Source organism: Hyalella azteca, unplaced genomic scaffold, assembly GCF_000764305.2.
Source record: "Hyalella azteca isolate HAZT.00-mixed unplaced genomic scaffold, Hazt_2.0.2 contig5178, whole genome shotgun sequence".
Taxonomy (NCBI): Eukaryota; Metazoa; Arthropoda; class Malacostraca; order Amphipoda; family Hyalellidae; genus Hyalella; species Hyalella azteca.
Genome location: NW_025935377.1, coordinates 73,725 through 92,568, shown reverse-complemented (window position 1 = coordinate 92,568; position 18,844 = coordinate 73,725). Strand labels below are relative to the sequence as shown.

General features: G+C 39.6%; 1 protein-coding gene across 1 annotated transcript; it reads left to right on the top strand.

Moving 5' to 3' along the window:
• Nucleotides 1-11,429: 11,429 nt before the first annotated feature.
• On the top strand, nucleotides 11,430-16,450 carry LOC108680211. Its single transcript, XM_047880317.1, has 10 exons — nucleotides 11,430-11,675; nucleotides 12,226-12,274; nucleotides 12,457-13,012; nucleotides 13,398-13,541; nucleotides 13,861-13,960; nucleotides 14,645-14,756; nucleotides 14,998-15,166; nucleotides 15,401-15,565; nucleotides 15,827-16,220; nucleotides 16,320-16,450. Exons 1-10 carry the CDS (start codon nucleotides 11,465-11,467, stop codon nucleotides 16,448-16,450), a joined length of 2,031 nt encoding a protein of 676 aa, XP_047736273.1. The 5' UTR covers nucleotides 11,430-11,464.
• Nucleotides 16,451-18,844: the final 2,394 nt, after the last annotated feature.

The window sequence follows — 18,844 nt, the reverse complement described above, 5'->3', positions numbered from 1 at the left end:
TCGAGATTTTTCATCTGGATTAACTCATCTGGAACTGATTTACAATTATAGGCATCTATATTAGTATGAAATGACATTTAAAATCCATGACGAAAATGCGATTCAGATTTTATTTCAGAATTGTGTGATGAGAATAATTATACAATGGAATTTTTTGTCATTTTTGCCGCCCCGCGACGTGAATCCATTAAAAATTATTTCTAAAACCTGGTCTTCGTTTCATGTGATGGACGTATTCGAATATCCTTTAACTCGCTTCCTCATTCGCGAATTGAATTTCGAATTTAAATTGTTCGTCTTTCCTCGCTGCATATCAGAGTGAAGTCACAGCTCAGGCGCCTGTCTCTCCTAGTCCCTCATTTGGGCTCCACTTGTCCATCGTCTCGACTTCAAAGAGTTTTTCCGGCCTCCAAACTGAAACGCTAACGATTAAGTGGCCAGCCTAAGCCGTGCGTCGCGAGACTTTAACACCTCCTACACCTCTCCTCGAAATCTTGGCCGCCATATCGCTGGCCTCCGAATGATCGCATATCAACCTCCGATAAGTCTTTGATCTGTCTCTTATACACATCTAGATGTGTATAAGAGACAGGAATAACGTCGCAGAGAAAGTGTAATGATACGTGTTTCAATCAGTAGAAGGATATTGTATAGCGATATCGCCTTCTGGGGAATGCCGCTGATGAAGGGTATATATACCAATCCTCATTAGCGTCGCCAAGGAGATCCCGTCTGGGTTTAGAAAAATAAAGAGAGAACAATTATTGCAGTTTGCGTTATTAATGGCAGAATAAGCGGCGATAAAAAGTATTTGCGTGAGATTTTTTCAATTTTTTAACGAAAAGGCGGAAGAGAAAACTGCCAGAAAGATGAAAAGATTGATTCTATGTCAATAAAATACTCGGTGTACATATTATTATTGCCGTGATTGCAGTAGAGAGAATTATGTCTAAAACGAGAGAATAGAATGTAGGACGAGTGTTTTCGCATCAATTGGATACTCACGACAATGACTTACCGCTCCATGAAGACGAGTCTTTTAAAGTAAAAGACATTTAAATGTCTTTTACTGACTAAATGGGTAGACATTTAAATGTCTACCCCGCTTCAACTTAGCGGTCTTCGGCTGCAAACAACGCGCGTTTGAGTTGAGGAAGCAACACGCATATCAACAGCCTTCGTGACGGTAGCAAGGCTTCAGCATTACCGTGTCCCGATATGTATGATGAAATGTGAAGCAATGATATATAACTATATTATTCGATGATACAGTCATATGATTTCGACTGATGATTGAAGCTTTCGGCTATTTTGATTCTCTGAGTGATAAGAAGAATTATATTTGAAGCTATAAATTGATTGAAATGTTGAGTGGCTACGAGGTTTTTTTCACATTTGATGTTATTTCATATACAATATTGAGCATTTAGCGAATCAGATTTTATAGCATTCTTAGCATTGTAAATTATGAAAGTTATAATTTTAATTGAGTTTGCAATATATTTTAATTCGCCAGGCCACCAGAATGACGGGATAGCGTCTGTGTTCAAGCTTTTCTACCTCACATTGGAGGCTTTATTATATAACATGACTGTATATCCTGTAAAATAAAAAGCTTATTCCTTGTATACATACTCTTTATCTATAAGTATAGTGAAACCTATGGACGGTTCTGAAGAAGTCTTTTTAGGTTCAAATTACCATATTCTAAGTCGAAGCTATTAGTCATATTATGTAAAATATTTATTGTCTATTGTTTATTTCCTTTTCAAATTTAGTTTAAAAGATTATGGTTCATGATTTTATTGGATGAGGAGGATGAGGGCTTTATTAAAACAAAAAACATTTATTTAGTAAAATATTAAAGCAAATAAATATAATTCGCGTGTCTTTTTCGAATAATTTTTTCGCAATTGTCGTTCTACTGAATGTTTCTTTAACGAATTCTGCGTCAAAACTAATCTTTAACATGAATAACATTATTAAAAATGATAACATTGGAAATCTTTAACATGAATAAATTGTTAATCTTTAACATGAATAACTTTATTAGAATGGATAACATCGTTAATTTGTAACATGAATAACCGTATTGTAACGTTTTGTAATACGTTATACGTATTGTAACGTGAATAACGTTAACCTGTAACATTATTAGAATGGATAACATCGTAAATCTTCAACATGAATAACAGATAAAATTGGATAACATTGTTAATATTGAAGACGAATAACATTATGAGAATGGATAGCATCGTTAATCTTTAACAAGAAAAACATCATTAGAACGGATAATATCACTAACCGAAGAAAAATTCTGTCAATAGACAGAAGTGAAAATCGTTCAAAATTTTTGTTTGAACTTTGAAAATTCCGTTACATTTTCAAATATATTTTATTCTGAACATTCGACGTTCAAGCTCAATTGTATCTATTTAATAACAGTGTACATTGTCCTTTACTCAATATATCTCACATCATGATCCGACTAACGATATTGTATATATTTTATTTTAATAACAATAAAGTCACTGAAAGACATAGATTTTATCTATCATCAATAAGTAATCTTCGTACAAACTTCCAACGAAGTTATCGCCGCTCTTATTATCTTCCATAACCTTGCGTGATGATAAACGAATAAATCGAAATAAACATTTTATTCACAATGACTTATCAATCAAAGCCATTTATCATTCATATTTATTCGTACAAAATGAATTTCCTAGAATACGTATTTAATTGAACATTAGCAATTTTAAATCACGTTAAGTTAATTTATTTTAAAATTGCCATTAACTTTTGCTCGAGTAATCAGCCAGCGTAGATTGTCAATCAGTGCAAAATCTTTGAGCTTTATTTATCTTACGTCGATCAGTCAATCTTTCCATCATTAGAACAACGACGATGCTAGCCATCATCCTCGATAATTGAGTCTTGAGTCATCCCCTCGAGTCTTGAAATCACTACAATCAGTTGCCTCAAAATAAAAATAGCAGAATTACTTAACGTGGGATCTTACAATACTGTCTATAAACTCTACACCTGTCGCAGCGAACCTTTGCTACAACAGCGGAAAATAAAATAAAGTCAAAAGCTCCTGACAATTCCAATACGACGCAAACGCATGGAATTCATATCAGAAAGTCATTGTTCTAGAATTCTTCGTTCTTCCATAGGAAATTGCCTCTACCTTTTTACCTATTCTCTCTCACGTTGGTGGAAAAATTCTCTTGGGTTTTCAGAACTAATAAGGCTTACTACGTCTCTTCGACAGAGACTTATAACACGGAAGCATTTTTTTGTGTGTAAATATAGACGATTAGTCCTGTTATACTTGCACTGTTGCTTCAAATTTAAGTCATCACTTGCACGTATATTGCACTCCAAGCTCGCGAGTCGCCACGAGTTTCCACGAAAAAATTTTTTGATTGGATTAGCGATAGTGTTTAAATGGATTCGCAGTCCCTGATTATCATCAGACTCTGATAATAAGATTTGAACGTATGTAAGAATGAAACAGGAGGTTATTGGTCAACTTTTCCGTTGTCATTTGTTCTGTAGAAATTCGTTATTTTCTAATTCGTCCAAATTTATTTCCATAACCTTGTTGTCGTCATTTATAATTAGAATATTTCTAAGGCTTTAGCTACATTGTAACGGCATGCATTGGCACTGTCTTTCAGTAAATGAACCACAAATTTTGTACCAAATGCTTTCAAACTCATGTCACGAGTGTTAGTTCGATAAAAAATAATTTTGTAACGTTTTTTATTATATCATTATATATATCGAATAATTTTTTACGAGAATGGTGGTTCATACAGTCCTTGCTCTCTACTGTAACGCGACATGCAATTAATAAGGACACAAACTACTTAAAAAATTTGCACGTGGTCCTCGTAAAACCTTTCTGGATTGAAAACATTATTTCTTTGCATTATATTATAATATTAAAAATGAATAAATGAACATTATTGATTCGTGATGAAACTTCTAGAATATTCTTCACTAGCTTGCGTACGCCTCTCTTTAGAATATCAATGCAAGAATAATGATGAACAATGCACCGTTTTTAACACATACACTTTATTCGCAAAATGTTGTTCCCATGTAACGTCAATAACTGCAGTTTATTTAAGTTACGTAAAATTCTGTTGCTGAGATGATAATAATTATTATTAACAATATTTTTAATATTATTAATAACAATAATAGGTATTCGTAATAATATTTTTACAAAATATACACAAAAATTACAAAATTATTCACAAATGTTAGATAATTTTCAAGCAAGTAAAGCATATGGGCAAAAAGCTCAAGTTGATTTTAACGAACCAACTCAAATTAGACACGTTGTATCTGTTTTACTGAATGAACCCTTCAATTATATCATAATGTTGTAAATCAGGGTTTTATCATATTTTGATATCAATTAGGCTGAGGCGACGGAGTTTTTACTAAAATATTGCACCTTCCTTCGGATGCATCACTTAATTATGTAAACAGTCATGGTAGTTAAATTATGTAGTTTCTTAATTCGTTCGCTTAATACGAAAAAATTACAAGCGCGGTCGTAGAAAATGTATTTAAGATAAATTCTCATTGATTTTTCAATAAATAATTATAAAATATCGCTGATTTTTAATATTTTGCCCCGAAATGCTTTAATTTTTCTTTCTATCTAGTTGGTTAATTTCCATACAAAACATTTCTTGTTTAGGGTTTCATTTTGTTCTACCTCGATCGATGAATGTTTTTTCTTAAGGCGCAGTAATTTTTTTAAAATAAATATTTTCAACAATATTTTCAACAATAACAATAATGGAACTCAAGGTTGATTTAAAAACAGCTGATATAGCGAAGGCTCTGACACCTTGCTGCAGCATTGATATATACCGTACCCTTATGCTTATATAGCTTCAGTAATATTTCCCATGGACTGATGTGCTAGGATTCGATTAAAAATTTTTTCAGAAAATTTTGGTATTTCTACTTATGAATTTTTGGGCATGTTGAGTCCAATTTATGATTTACTTTCTGAAATGATTGTACCCAAAAATACATGACTGCCCGAAGTAGCCGGGTATACTGAATGGAAGTTTTCTATACTCTGTCACACGTAATATTTTGGAAAGAAATGATAGAATCGTTGCTATCAAAATCAAAGTTAATTTGCGATCCTGTCAAATTATCTGAAAATGGTTATTAGGTATTTACAAAAATGGGATTATATCACGAAAGAATATAATTAAAGTTGCGATTGCAATTAAATTAAATCAGAGCTCATTTGTTGGACTGAAATGAAATGGCTAAGTATTCAATGACCCGCAAGGATGAATTTCATATCGTTGGGAAAACACAAATATTTTCGAGCGTCCAAAATTTGTCTGTGCGCACAATTCAGCTTCCCAGCGCATCGCAATTCGAACTAACCTTCCCTTCTTTGACTTCGTGAAGCCTATGAACTTCCACTCAAGCACTCATACCGACAAAGATCTAGCGATGTGACTTTTTCAATGCAGATCCTCTTCTACTGACACCTAAATTAATCAAGTCATCCAACTTATTCGCTTTGAAGTGAGCTCTCAGAGGCCTCCGGCAGAGCAAAGGTACTGGTAGTTGGTTTCGGACATCACTTTGGTCTGAAAATTCGATTTTGCTGCTCGCAATTTAACTGGAGATATGTATTGATGTGGACTCTATTTTTTACAACTTGCATCCATGAAGACGCCATAAAATGATTCGCGAAAAATTTATCAATACTTTCACACATTGGAATATAGAGACCCTAATCGATTATCAAATATTTTGCTGATATTATTATTTGAACGCAATTAACACGTTAAAGAGTGCAACAATTTTTTAAAATCCATGTATGAAAGTCTTTATTGCGGTATTTAAAAAAAATGTCTTCTCTCTTACATAATATGAGAACTATTTATACACATTACTTGCTTGCTTAGAGAATTTATTTCTTGATACGAGGCTCGGACTCTAAGTTTGGTGCCATAGAGCATGACTATAAATGAGCACTTCTGTGTTGCAGATAAGTTATAGTTCTCTTATGCAGGAAGGTTACAGATTCACGCAGGTATAAGCCCTGTATTCTTACCGGGACTTGAGCCCTGTATTCTTACCGGAACTTGGTCCCAGTAACCCTGTGGGGAGGTGAGACGATGAACGTCCCAGGAGTTGAAGTTGGTATTGAACTAATAGTTCAATCTATACAAAAAAAAAATAATTAAATAGTGAGTGATGGATGTTTTATTTGAATTTTAGGACCACGTTCTCTCCGTTATGGGAATTGAAAGTAAAATTCAAGAAAATTAATATTTATTCTTTCATTCCATAAATACGTTCAAAGATGCAAAATGAAAAAATATAACTCAGTACTCACTGCAGTGAGTGACAAAGAGCGCATTTTCTCGTCGACAAAAACGTGACGTCACGGACGGACAAGTCGCGGACGGACAAGTCATGGACGGACATGCCTTTTCCATAAATTTTCATAGCGCCTTTTTTTCATAAATGAGAAAATGCGCTAAAAAGAATACAATCATTAATCAATTACACCGGGTCGACTGCTTTCTGTATAAACGAAAATATTCATTAACGAATATTTTTTTCGTCGTTTTAAAGGCCAGACAATGACTTGCGCTGCCCAAATCATTTCCATTTATACAGAGCGCTCTTAATGTGAGGGTGCATAACGATGAAAATTTTAATGCTTATTACCAATTCTCACGAGGAAATTATGTCGCAATTATTAACGCCTCAAGATGTATTAACTTCAGAATAAACTGACTATTTATGTCACTGTTTATTGTACATATGTTCTGTTACATATGTTATTCTTATAATTTAAAATTCATTCAACCTAGAACCTGAATTCATGGACTTAAGATTAGGTTTCTTCAAATTTTAATCCTAAGAAAGCAATCAGCGACCCTAAACTGATCAATATTCGAATGAACGTTCTAATAATAATCGTGTTTGCAGACCCGATATTTTTACGCCATGAAATTGTAAGCCCTGCCGGTGACGTCGTCCTATTATAAAGACAAGATTTATGGCGAAGTCAGGCCAGCCATCTTGCAGGTTAGACTTCATTTAGACTCACAATGGGAAGCCGTTCTCTTATTCAAACACAATTTAATCGTCGACAGAAGCTAACGTCATGAGACGCCATGTCAGCATCGACCTTCCAGCTTCCACAAAGCGCTGTCACTGAGCATGTGAATTCAATAGAATAGTCTTCAGCGCACGAGCTTTATAAGAAATGTAAGTTTTTGGTACCGAGAGTTGACACTAATTTTTAATGCAGATTAATATCATGCGTTCTGATCGTGACAGAATAATGGCTCTGTTGGCTATTTTTAGCAATGTTCATTTAAACCGTTGATCGATCGATATTTAGCAATATTCTTAAAACCGTTGATCGATCTTGTAATTCAGAACGTTGTTGGAGAAATATTAATGCTGATTGATACATTCATGCAATGATGTGTCTATAAAATATTGAACATAGTTAGTCCCACTTGGTGCAAATTTTTCAAATGCAGATTTGAGTAAATTTACGAATAGGAAGAAAGTTTCAAAACGAATTCGGTTAACTTCATTTGAGATTAGGAAGAAAATATAGTAGATACGTACATGGACCATGAAATCAATGATATTCAAAGTCTTCTTAATTAATCCATGTGATCAACAGCTCGATGGTTGAATGGAACAATAAAAAACTAATCTCGTAAGTAACACGCCAGTAGTTAATTATTTTTCCGTAGACGATTATACTCAATAATCGTACGCGGTTTTTGCGCCTTCTTCACAAGAGGCTAACGGTGATTGTGCATTGTACATGTAGCCAGTAGTGGCGGCCAGTACATGTAGCCAGTAGTGGCGGCCAGTACACGTAGTCTGGAGTGGCGGCCAGTACACGTAGTCAGTAGTGGCGACCAGTACATGCTGTCTGTAGTGGCTGCCAGTACATGTAGTCAGTAATGGCGGCCAGTACATGTAGTCAGTAGTAGCGACCAGAAAAACTTTCAGAAGTTAATTGCGACTAATTATCATGCTTGTGACATTTTGTAAAAGATACTGGGCCCGTCCGTGGCTGATGACCACTAGGCATTAGGCCAATAGCACGGTAAATATTGGTGGTTAGTATACGTAAGTTGTACTGGCCGCCACTACTGTCCCGTGTACAGGCAACTTATGGCGCGGGGATAGCCTGATCACTCAGGGCGATAGAGCGCGACTTGCCCCTCACTTCCCTCGCCTGAGCCGCAGTGCGTCCCTCTTCCTCTTTAGAGTGCAGGGCTTTATACTCCATCCAACACTCCCGAACACTCCATCCAACACTCCCCTACACTCCATCCAACGTTCGCGGACACTCCATCCAACACTCCCCCACACTCCATCCATGGAACACTTCTCGAAGGTTAATATCTTTCCCGTTTCCCTTTCCCTCTTTCACCCACAGCTCAATTTATTCACCGACTTGCCTTTCTTTTTCAAGAGAGATGCACATAGAAGGCCTCAACGGCAATGTGAAGATCCGATAAGAACGCTTGACAAGAAATTATTATTAAAAATAATAATATATTATATATTAATATAATTTGTTATATATAATATTATTAATATTATTATTCTAAATAACAATATTATATTATTATAAAATATTATTATATTGTCTCTTCAGCTTCATTGATTTCTTTGTGATTAACTATATTTTCTAACCAAATTCACAGTAATTTGGTGACTATTCCATCAAATATTATACCAAGTATATAACAAAATTACCCTTCAATACTATAAGCGAAAGGTTCTCATATTCAAGGTCATCTCACCTACGAGATCTTGTTTCTCTGTAAAGGATATCTAACCGCTACTCCTACACCCCTGCCAAGCGCCATACAACATCATGGGTCGATATCATGAGATTCTTTGCCACTCACTCAGCGCGTGCTATTAGAGTGCGCTTTGTATTATGTGAGAATAATTAAGTGACGGAATAATGTTTCGGCCTTCAGCAATATCGCTCATGTTGGGTTCCTTTCAGGCTCATAATATCGATTAAATTTGTAGTATTTTCATGTATCTCTCTAAATCATAAGAGTATAGATAATAAGATGTCAAGTAACTCGTTGCGTACTATTATAATATTTAAAAATGATCTTGTAATTACGCATCTAAATACTCTTTGATTTATAAGGGTAATGATCGCGGTTTGTACGTACGCATCTGACTCTAACCGAGCGAAGATCTGAATTATGAACGCATATCTTGAAGTTTAAACAACGTTGTGTAGATATGCGTGCGATAAAAGGTCTCGGTAATTGAATTGTCTGATCTTCTGCCAGTTTTTCAGAAATCAAACAAAGAAAATTATTTAACAAAGGGCTACTATCCATTGGATCTTACGTAGCTGCCTCATGCCCAGGTATTCATGCCACGCATGACATATTCATCCTCACGTGCGATATATATACCCGGCCAACTCTTGACCGATCAATTCATCCAAAAACGTCAAGAAGGAAGAAAGAATCCGCTTCTCTGGATTCGACTGGCGATGAATACATTGGATGTTGCCGCCGCCTCGCGCCGCCTGATGCATCACTCTATTAGTGCAGCCGTCTGAACTTTGGCAGGCTTCCTTGCTCCAAGATCTGTGGGGCAGGTCCGTGGAGCTCAGCCAAACGATCCTTATCTGCTCCAAGATCTGTGGGGCAGGTCCGTGGAGCTCAGCCAAACGATCCGCATCTGCATACCTGCTTTTGGTTTTAACAAAAGGCTCTGGATTGGGGAAACTGATCCATGCTTCGAGGTTTGATTTTTAGCGACAGATTTTTTTAGGAAAAGTGAGCTTTGATGTACTAAGATTTTGTACTTAACTCAGAGGACCGTATATATTGCAGAAAATTCTAGGCTGCAAAGAATTGAGAGGAGCTGTAGCAAATTTGTGAACTAATCTCGAAGCCGATTTGAGATGGTATCCCATTGATTCTAATATCGGACACTCTTAGATTCTGGTTAGAACTGTGTCTGTTTCGGAGGGAAAACTAATACCTCATATTAAAAAAAAATAAAAAATGATTCCTCTCAAAAACTAATTACTCAATTTTCTCTCAAAATTCTCAGGAAAATTTTTAAGCCGCGTGACTTCTGATTTTCATCCCATTTACACCAGATAATTTTGTCTCAGAGCTTCATGTCAACTTTAACGCTTATTTATTATTGCAGTCATAATCGCTTAATTCTAAACCCTGAATTTTGTCTTGGAGGCTTTGATGCCTTCATCGATTTTTTTGAACCAATATTAAACGATGAAGCATCATCCTGCAAAAATGGAAATGTACGAGTTGTTCTATTCTATCAATATTGTTTGCACTTAAGCTGCATTCATACGCAGAAAGGCAAACTAAATAGAATGACATAGAAGTTAAAAAATACGCTTTTTCGTTGACAAGAAAGACGCGTTTCGAGGGAGCAAAAAAGTTTTGCTCGGAACTCTATACCTGACAGTCATTTATTCGAAAAATAATTCGATTGCTAGCCTGAGGAATATTTCATGAGAAAATCTGACATACGCAAAAGTTAAACTTGGTCTACTTTTCAAAGTACAAAGTTTCGTTATTTACTGCCCGGTTAAAATCATCCGAAATTTAAGTGGAGTTTTACAATTTTAACTGAGGTATCCCATTTGTATATTTCCTTCATGCTGACATTACAGTATGGGCTTTTCAAAACACGGAAGCTCCCTTCCATTTCTGAAGGCTTCTGCCGCAACCCTAATTGGCTCGCACATTTGTCCCTTATTTTTCTGGATAAATTTGACAAACGCGCCGAATGCACACACACCTTCGCTCCTCAGCGCCAAAAATTATTGCTCTTTCTCGAAACTTTTCCTCGCATAGCCTTAATCAAAAAGCCACCTTGGATTATTTCCCGTGTTTTGTTTCGCTCCAGAATCAATCTACAGGCACAGATCTCCACTGCAGTCTGCACTTCAGATGGACAAAAAAGGCCCTCTATATAAATTTTTACCAATGTTTAAAAAATTTGTAACATTTGCGTGCGTTTTTCTGCCACAGCGCCTTGATCTTTTCAGTGTGTACTGTCGTCTCATCGAATGTACTCAATAATAAGTTTAATTTTTGGACCTAACTTAGGCTGAACTAACATCCAACGAAATAAAAATTTGAAATAAATATGCCCCTTGAAAGATTACGACTGAAATATTCATTTCTAAATAAATTATTTTAATAAGAATGCAAGTAGATTTTACTACATTTGGTATCAGTAATACCGGCACACTTATACGATTGCATGAACTTCAAGCCTTTCAATGAACGCCTGTCATTGACATTCGTAGTGAATCTTCTTCATGGCCAGGCTTTGAAAACTGACTTGTGTGGGCTTCAACACTTACAGTTACACTTGACTAGAAACCAGTGAGATGAGCAGTTGGAAGTCGCGTGGCAACATGAGGGCAATTATATTTTGCGCGTTATTGGGCTTAGTGACTGGCCAAGGTGAAGATAAGTCGGTGTTGGATAGCATTAGAGGGGTCAGAAGTAGCTTCAAGTCCGTGGCATCGACGGACGCATCAACAGCTACTTGTCTAGATGGAATGACCTGCGTAGCCCCGACGATGTGCGGTGTATCTGGTGAGTAGTAATGTATGTACTTGTATTTTCATCTCTTTAATTATGCGCTAGGTGCATTAGAGCGGTCACTTAAGGAAAGGCTTTGATCGGGTAACTTCCTCTATAAATATGGTTTTGTGTAGTGGTATGTATAGATGAAGTTTATCCGGCAGGATGATAGTGAATTATTGTAGCTGTTCCAGAGTTGTTTTGTATTGCGTGCTTAACCTCTTCTGTCAATCGGCTCGTTTCACTTCGTGCTAGTTATTAGGTCGTTGGAATGTGGTTGGCTGCTGGAATTCTATAATATCTACCAACTTACCCTATTGAGTAGCTTCTGGAAGATGCGCATTGCATTTCTTAGAGTATCGTTGTTTCAGTTCGATGAACGCTTGGGTACTATGCCCCGCGAGGTTTTACTTGAGAAGCACAGAATATAGTTGCTAACCGTGTGAGTTGTAACTTTTAGTTTCGTACCGGTTGATTGGGGAACGGTAAAGGCATTCGGATTTGAGGTAGTCTCTTGTATAAAGTGTGATGAGTAAAATTGAAACTTGTTCACAATTAACAGGTTCCACCTGCGAGGAAGGAAAAGTGTGCTGTCCTCGCGAACAATTGAAGTAAGTACTTACAGTGTACCTTATCTGAGCACACGCTACTTCTGACTACATATCATCATCATTGATATGATATACTAAGAAACTTCGTCAAGCTGAGGATATTTAATGTTGATATTTCATTGTAAGGTTGCGTTTGACGGCATTCGCTAATGTTGATCTTGCTTCCAATACTGTATCATTAGGATTGACGTGGCCCAGGAAGATCCTGCAGATGAAGGTGTTGCTGGGCGCTCGTCTAACGGTTATTCAGGCAACTCGTTCGGACTTGACCCTAGGAAGTTCAACACTAGAGGTCCCGCTGAGCCGAGGCCTCAGGGTTCTGGCACCTCTGAAAAAGGTTCCTCTGAAACCGAAGCCAATAGTGCCGATAGGGAGCAGTTCGGGCAAGATTCCCGTGGGTTTGACCCTAGAGACAATCACGGCCCTCTGAGACGTGGGCCGCGTCCGGAAGTCCCAGAATCTTTCAGAAGTGGCCTTGATGGCAGGCAGGGATACACGCCGTACAGTGGCGCCTCTTACTCGGCAAGCCCGCGTGGATCGTACGGAGGAGGCTCCTACGGCGGATCTTACGGAGTTACTCAGGAGGCTTACGGAGACGATAAGCATTACGGCAGCTTCCGGCACTTGTTCATCGAGGGCTTCGGGCGCTTCGCACCAGATTTCTATGGTCCAGGGTTCGATTTGAGGCAACTCTCCTATCCAGCTAGAGAGGTTCTCCACAAATTCAGATACAAGGAAGTGAGTGTACACGAGCTTCTCTATATTTAAAGGCGACCGTCATGTATAAACCGAGATGTGGCTTGAAATGAATAGTTTCAGCAGAGGGGCGGAAGTTCACGAATCCTAATTAGCCTACGGCTAAGTGGACTAGATTGGATATCCTGAACTCGTTTGTATCCAGCATTACCCACTTACTCGCTATTCTTAGATTCTTTGTTAAAGTCTTCCTCATCTATGGCATTTTCGTGCAAGCTTAAAAAATTTAACCGTATCCTCGGGTGGCAGATGGTCAAGAATTTACGCATTTTAGATATGAACTCTTTATCTGGGTAAGTCACTATAAACTGATCGCCACTGCCTGAAGCACTGAACTAAGAACGTGCTCTGCGTACCTACTTTGCAGGAGTGTGGAGTTAAACGAACCAACTTGTTCGCTGCGTTGCAAGTGGCTCCCCGCCACCCCTACGGAGGTCCTCTTCCCTACCGCCCCGCACCCCGTGGCCCTCCTGCGCTTACCTTCAGGAAGCTGGGAGAGTATCCTTGGCAGGTCAGACTTCATGGAAGCTTTATTTACAATTTTTGTACAGGGTACATCAAACATAGTCATGCGGCGAAGGTGAGAAATATCCTATCAGCGTATATCTCTGCTAGAATTAAGGCTAATTCTTCATTCTAGAAGCATTTCTAAATTTTAAGCTGGATTGAACACCGTATTTGCGGCTACGGTGTTGAAGCAGCTCATCATGACTGGTGACTATAGAAACTAAATTGCCATAATTAGTTACTAAAATGTACCATTTCCTAAATTGCACAGGATGAACTTTTAAGAACTAAATAACGCAGAAAACTGGCCTTTCTTTTTTCAGGCTGCCCTGCAGGGTTGGACTCCTCGCGGCTACGGTCTGCGCTGCAGTGCGACTGTTGTCAACCCTTTCCTCCTGATCACCTCGGCGCACTGCCTGAATGGCGAGTATCTGAGTGCACCTGCTCCTTGTACATGTTTACCCGCATGAATAAGATTATTCAATGCTAAATATTTTTGCAAACTTGTGGGCGTTAACTGTTCTAACTCTGATATAATGAGACTTGCATGTCTAATTTATCAAATGGGCGAGGAAACTTGCATTGATCATTATTGAATTACGGTCATCAGTCTGGAATTAATCGATCCTGACAACCGGAAGATGCTAGAATGTACAGAGTTATGACATTGGATTCGTCCCATGGAATATTCTTGATTATGTTGACGCTTTTCGCTTCACCGATGTAGATTACGGAGTGTAGATTCGTAATTGTGCTAACCCCATAATATTTCATTATTCCGCATAGATTTATTGGACATAATAGGTCGTATGCTATTGATTAGGAAATGTGGCAGGATATAGCGTTGCATGCGCTGATGACCATTCCACGGTTCAGACACTCCCTGCTGCATCTCTGATAGTATCCACTCTCGAAATGTGCAATCCTTAAAGGCTTCCTACCGTAAAAATATATATTCCAGATCTGCTTGTACAAACACTGTTCAACACTGATTTCATTCAGCTTGTGTCCCGCACCGCTTACTGGAATTTAAACCAATAGATAATATTCAGGCTAGACTAATGCCTCGCCGTTTAGAAATTGCCAAGAAATTGTTCCTTTCTTTAGCCGTGGTTGAGCCCGAGCTGAAGGTGGTGCTAGGCGCGTTCGATCTGCTTCTGCCCCACCCACTCCTGCCAATTGTGGAAAGACCAGTGTCGAGGATATTCGTCCACGAAGAGTGAGTGATGGTGGAAAAGTAATTATTCACTGGAATGACGAAAATTGGCAGTTATTTTGCCACCAGAAACGCCTTGGTTCGCAAAACACGTTAAACCAGAGTTGCGACAATGTAAGTAGTATCAGAACCTCAATTGAGAATGTAAATTCCATAATTACAGTAGTTGGACAATATCACGCCGATCGTAGTTAGGATTAACACTCCCCAGTTTTTTCTCAGAAGGATTTTGTTTGCCCCCCAGTTTCAACTCGGCAACGCTTGCTCATGACGTAGCGCTGCTGCAGCTCCCTGTTGGCGTGAACTTCCAGATGACTCCACACATCGGACCCGCTTGCCTACCCAGGCAGAATCAGACTTTCGTCGCAACCTCCTGCTACATCGTTGGCTGGACCGACCCCAACCCATTCGATGTAAGCATTCCATAGTCCAATAGTTTAGGAAATGAGCGGTAATGTCCGGGTGGAAATAATTTCCATTACCAGTGAAAAGTATTTTCTAGTCGGGAACTACCTATAATTTATTATAGCCGTCGACCAGTGTCGATTGCCTGATGGAGAAACGTCGAATTTTTTTGCTAGGTTGTCACTTAAATCACCAAGCGAAAACAGACGAAGGGTAAATTCGATATTTTCTTCTTTACTAAGGGCCCCGTACCTCGCACCAACGAGATGAGTGTCTCGAACTGGCAGTTCGTCGCCTCCAGGCAGGAGTGTCTGCAGCTCGTGTCACAGTACGCACGCCCCCTCAGCCCGAATGACCTCACCGAAGAGATGCACTGCATCAGGAGTGTCTCGGAGTCTTCGTGCTTGGTGCGTTCATTCGAGTTCTGTAACACTTGAGCTCCCAGTTAGCCGTTGCATGAAGGCCTCCATTGATAATTGCGTCCTTTCATGTGTGCCAACTTTCTAATGTTCGGTGAATGTTAGAGTGTGCGTGAAGTAGGCATTTTCCTTAGAATGCCACATCCGCAAGTTCCAAAAAATGATTCCTTCAATGGACTAATCTTTTGCTTCCTGTATCACGTCTCACCTCCATTATGTTTTCTAACCTCCCTTTCTCTCGTCCTTCAGGGTTCATCGGGAGGTTCTCTGTTGTGCGATGTAGAGACCATCCCAGGCACCCCCACTGTTAGTGGCACTCCAACTACCGCCGGTACCACCACCCCTGGCGATCAGACATCCGTGAAACACACTTTCCTCGCCGGCATAGTGTCGTGGAGCAACGGGAGATGCGGCAAAGACGCCGTCGCGGTCATCACCGAACTTTCTCCCTACGGCGGTTGGATTAACGACTTGCTGTCAAATGCAGGTGGTCTGGATAAATTCAATCCCGACTATTATGGAGTCTTTGTGGGTGGATATCCTCGCGGTCGTGGTGATTATGGCAACTCTGGCTACGGCACTGGCTATGGCAACTCTGGCTACGGCACTGGCTATGGCAACTCTGGCTACGGCACTGGCTATGGCCTGTCTCTTATACACATCTAGATGTGTATAAGAGACAGGAGCATGACTATAAATGAGCACTTCTGTGTTGCAGATAAGTTATACTTCTCTTATGCAGGAAGGTTNTCTGGCTACGGCAACTCTGGCTACGGCAACTCTGGCTACGGCAACTCTGGCTACGGCAACTCTGGCTACGGCAACTCTGGCTACGGCAACTCTGGCTACGGCACTGGTGGCTACAGCCGATAAAAATATTCAGATTTGGTCATGTTACCTAGGATGTCGATTTCAGTTCTAATGCCTGCATTTTAATGTACTACTGGTCATATGACTATAAAGCCCGCTAGGTGTCATACATTACGTGGTCGACGTTTAGCATAGAGAGCAAGATCATGGGTAGGAACAATATTTCTGTAATGGGGTTATTGATTAACGTGTGTTACGGTAACATCTTTGCAATAAAAACTGACGTTGCTATGTGGCTTTCTCTTCCTTATCAGTAGTGCTGAAGATGGGAATCCTCCAATCCTTCGAGGTATACTGTATAGAATTAACGGTTCATGATTCGCAAAAGTCCTTTGCCAATTACCAAGCATCAATTGAGAGAAAGTTACTAACTGAAGACACCATAGCTTCATTTTTGCTCAGCATAGCTGCCTAGCAAAACAAAGCAACTTCGAGCCCAATGGTGTCGATGATGGCCTGCAACATATATAACTATATTTCCGCGTATGTAGGGTATGGAACTCCCTTCTTTTCGAGGATGCCTACGACGGAAGAAAACTATTGTTTGTGAGCAGTTAGGTTTCTTGATAGAGGACTTGGTCTAACCGGTAGTGTATCTTAACCCTGACGTGAAGGCCAATACGTACTAATGCTTTCTGAGAGTCAGCCCTATAGGCGAGTAGAGGGAAAAACTAATCGATTTTATGGTGTCAAGTTAGTATGACAGCTGTAGTGATATAGTCGCTGTGGTAAGCCGTGCAGAGCTCGGCCGCACCTGTGCTTCCAAGTGCATTACGAAGCACTGACTCGGCAACTATAACTTGGAAAAGACGCTTGCGAAGATTAGTTGACGAAGGTAGAAGTATTTGGTAATGTCTGACTACTTGGAAAATTCAGAAGTGTTTTGGAAACTAACTTTTAAGGACTAATATAATTTCTGGAATTTAGAACTTTCAATTTTCTAGGTCTCCAACGGAATTAAATAAAACTGGCAGCTTCGAATAGCTACTACAGTATATTGCTGCCTTGACTAATGATGGTAACGTGCCATCAAATTAGAATGCAGTGATGTTAATGTACCGATAGATGGATTAAATTCCATAGTCGAATTTAAATCAGCGTTGTTAATACACTATCAAGAATGAAATGGGTAAACTGCATACGGGTATTTTTTAAGTGTTGTGGCTTCATAATTCGGACGACAAGGGAAATATAAAAGCAAATCATGGTTGAGGTACAAGCTTCACTGCAGCGCTGCTGCAGCGGCGTTTGGTGCCCCGTAGGCACTTCAGCCAAACTTTGTCAAACAATTCAATTTGAGGAAGTTTTTTATTGCGTCAATAAGCAGGGAAGTTCTTGAGATCAAATGATCGCTCTCCTTCATGCTTGCCCGAGGAAGCTGCCACGGGCAAGCCGGTACTTCTTATCATCGAAAACAACAAGCATCGATAATAATTTTGCCTCATAGCGATTGCGTAACACAAAATATTCGTAGAAGGCACATGCAAATCAAAGCAAAAACTATTAGTACGGACCAAGGAGTATGCGGAGGCTATCGGGTGCACTATAAGGATACTATAGGGTGCAGTCGCTAGGCATGAGAATACGTCCGAAATTTATAGCGGACTAAAACGCTACGCATGCCCCCCATATAATGACATTAAGCTGAACGTAGTCCTCGAACTTATGTCTGGACCACGCACCTAGCTGATCAGACTGTCATCTAGTTTCTGCCCAGGCCCACGCATACAACCTTGAGTCCAAATAGCCATGCTACTGATAAGGAAGAGAAAGCCACGACGCCTTTTACGTACTTCGGCGCGTTTTTCGCAGTGGGCCTTCTAAGCCAGACACCTAACGCCTCCTAAGCCAGGCCCCTAACGTCTGCTAAACCTGACCCGAACGCCTGCTAAACCAGGCATATAACGCCTCCTAAACCAGGCACCTAACGCCTGCCTAAGTCTGGCACCTAACGCCTGCTTAAACCAAGCCCCTAACGCCTGCTAAACCAGGCACCTAACGCCTGCTAAACCAGGCCCCCAACGCCTGCTAAACCAGGCTCCTAACGCCCCCTAAACCAGGCACCTAACGCCTGCTAAGCCTTCCTAACGCCTCTTAAGACGACCGCCAGTAACGAGCCTCTCGAGAGCCTCGGCCGCCGATCTTAGCCAATAACTCGGAAGAAATGAATTGGCGCGCTCTTGGTGCCGTTATTACGCCCACAACGAGCGATATTGCTGTGTCCAAACTTGTTCGAGTATCTATTGCATATTTGTGACTTGTTCGAGTACCTATGGCAGATTTGTTACCCGTTCTAATATCTATTGCAGATTTGTTACTTGCTCGAGTATCTACTGCATATATGTTACTTATTCGAGTATCTATTGCCGATTTGTGACTTGTTAGGGTATCGATTGC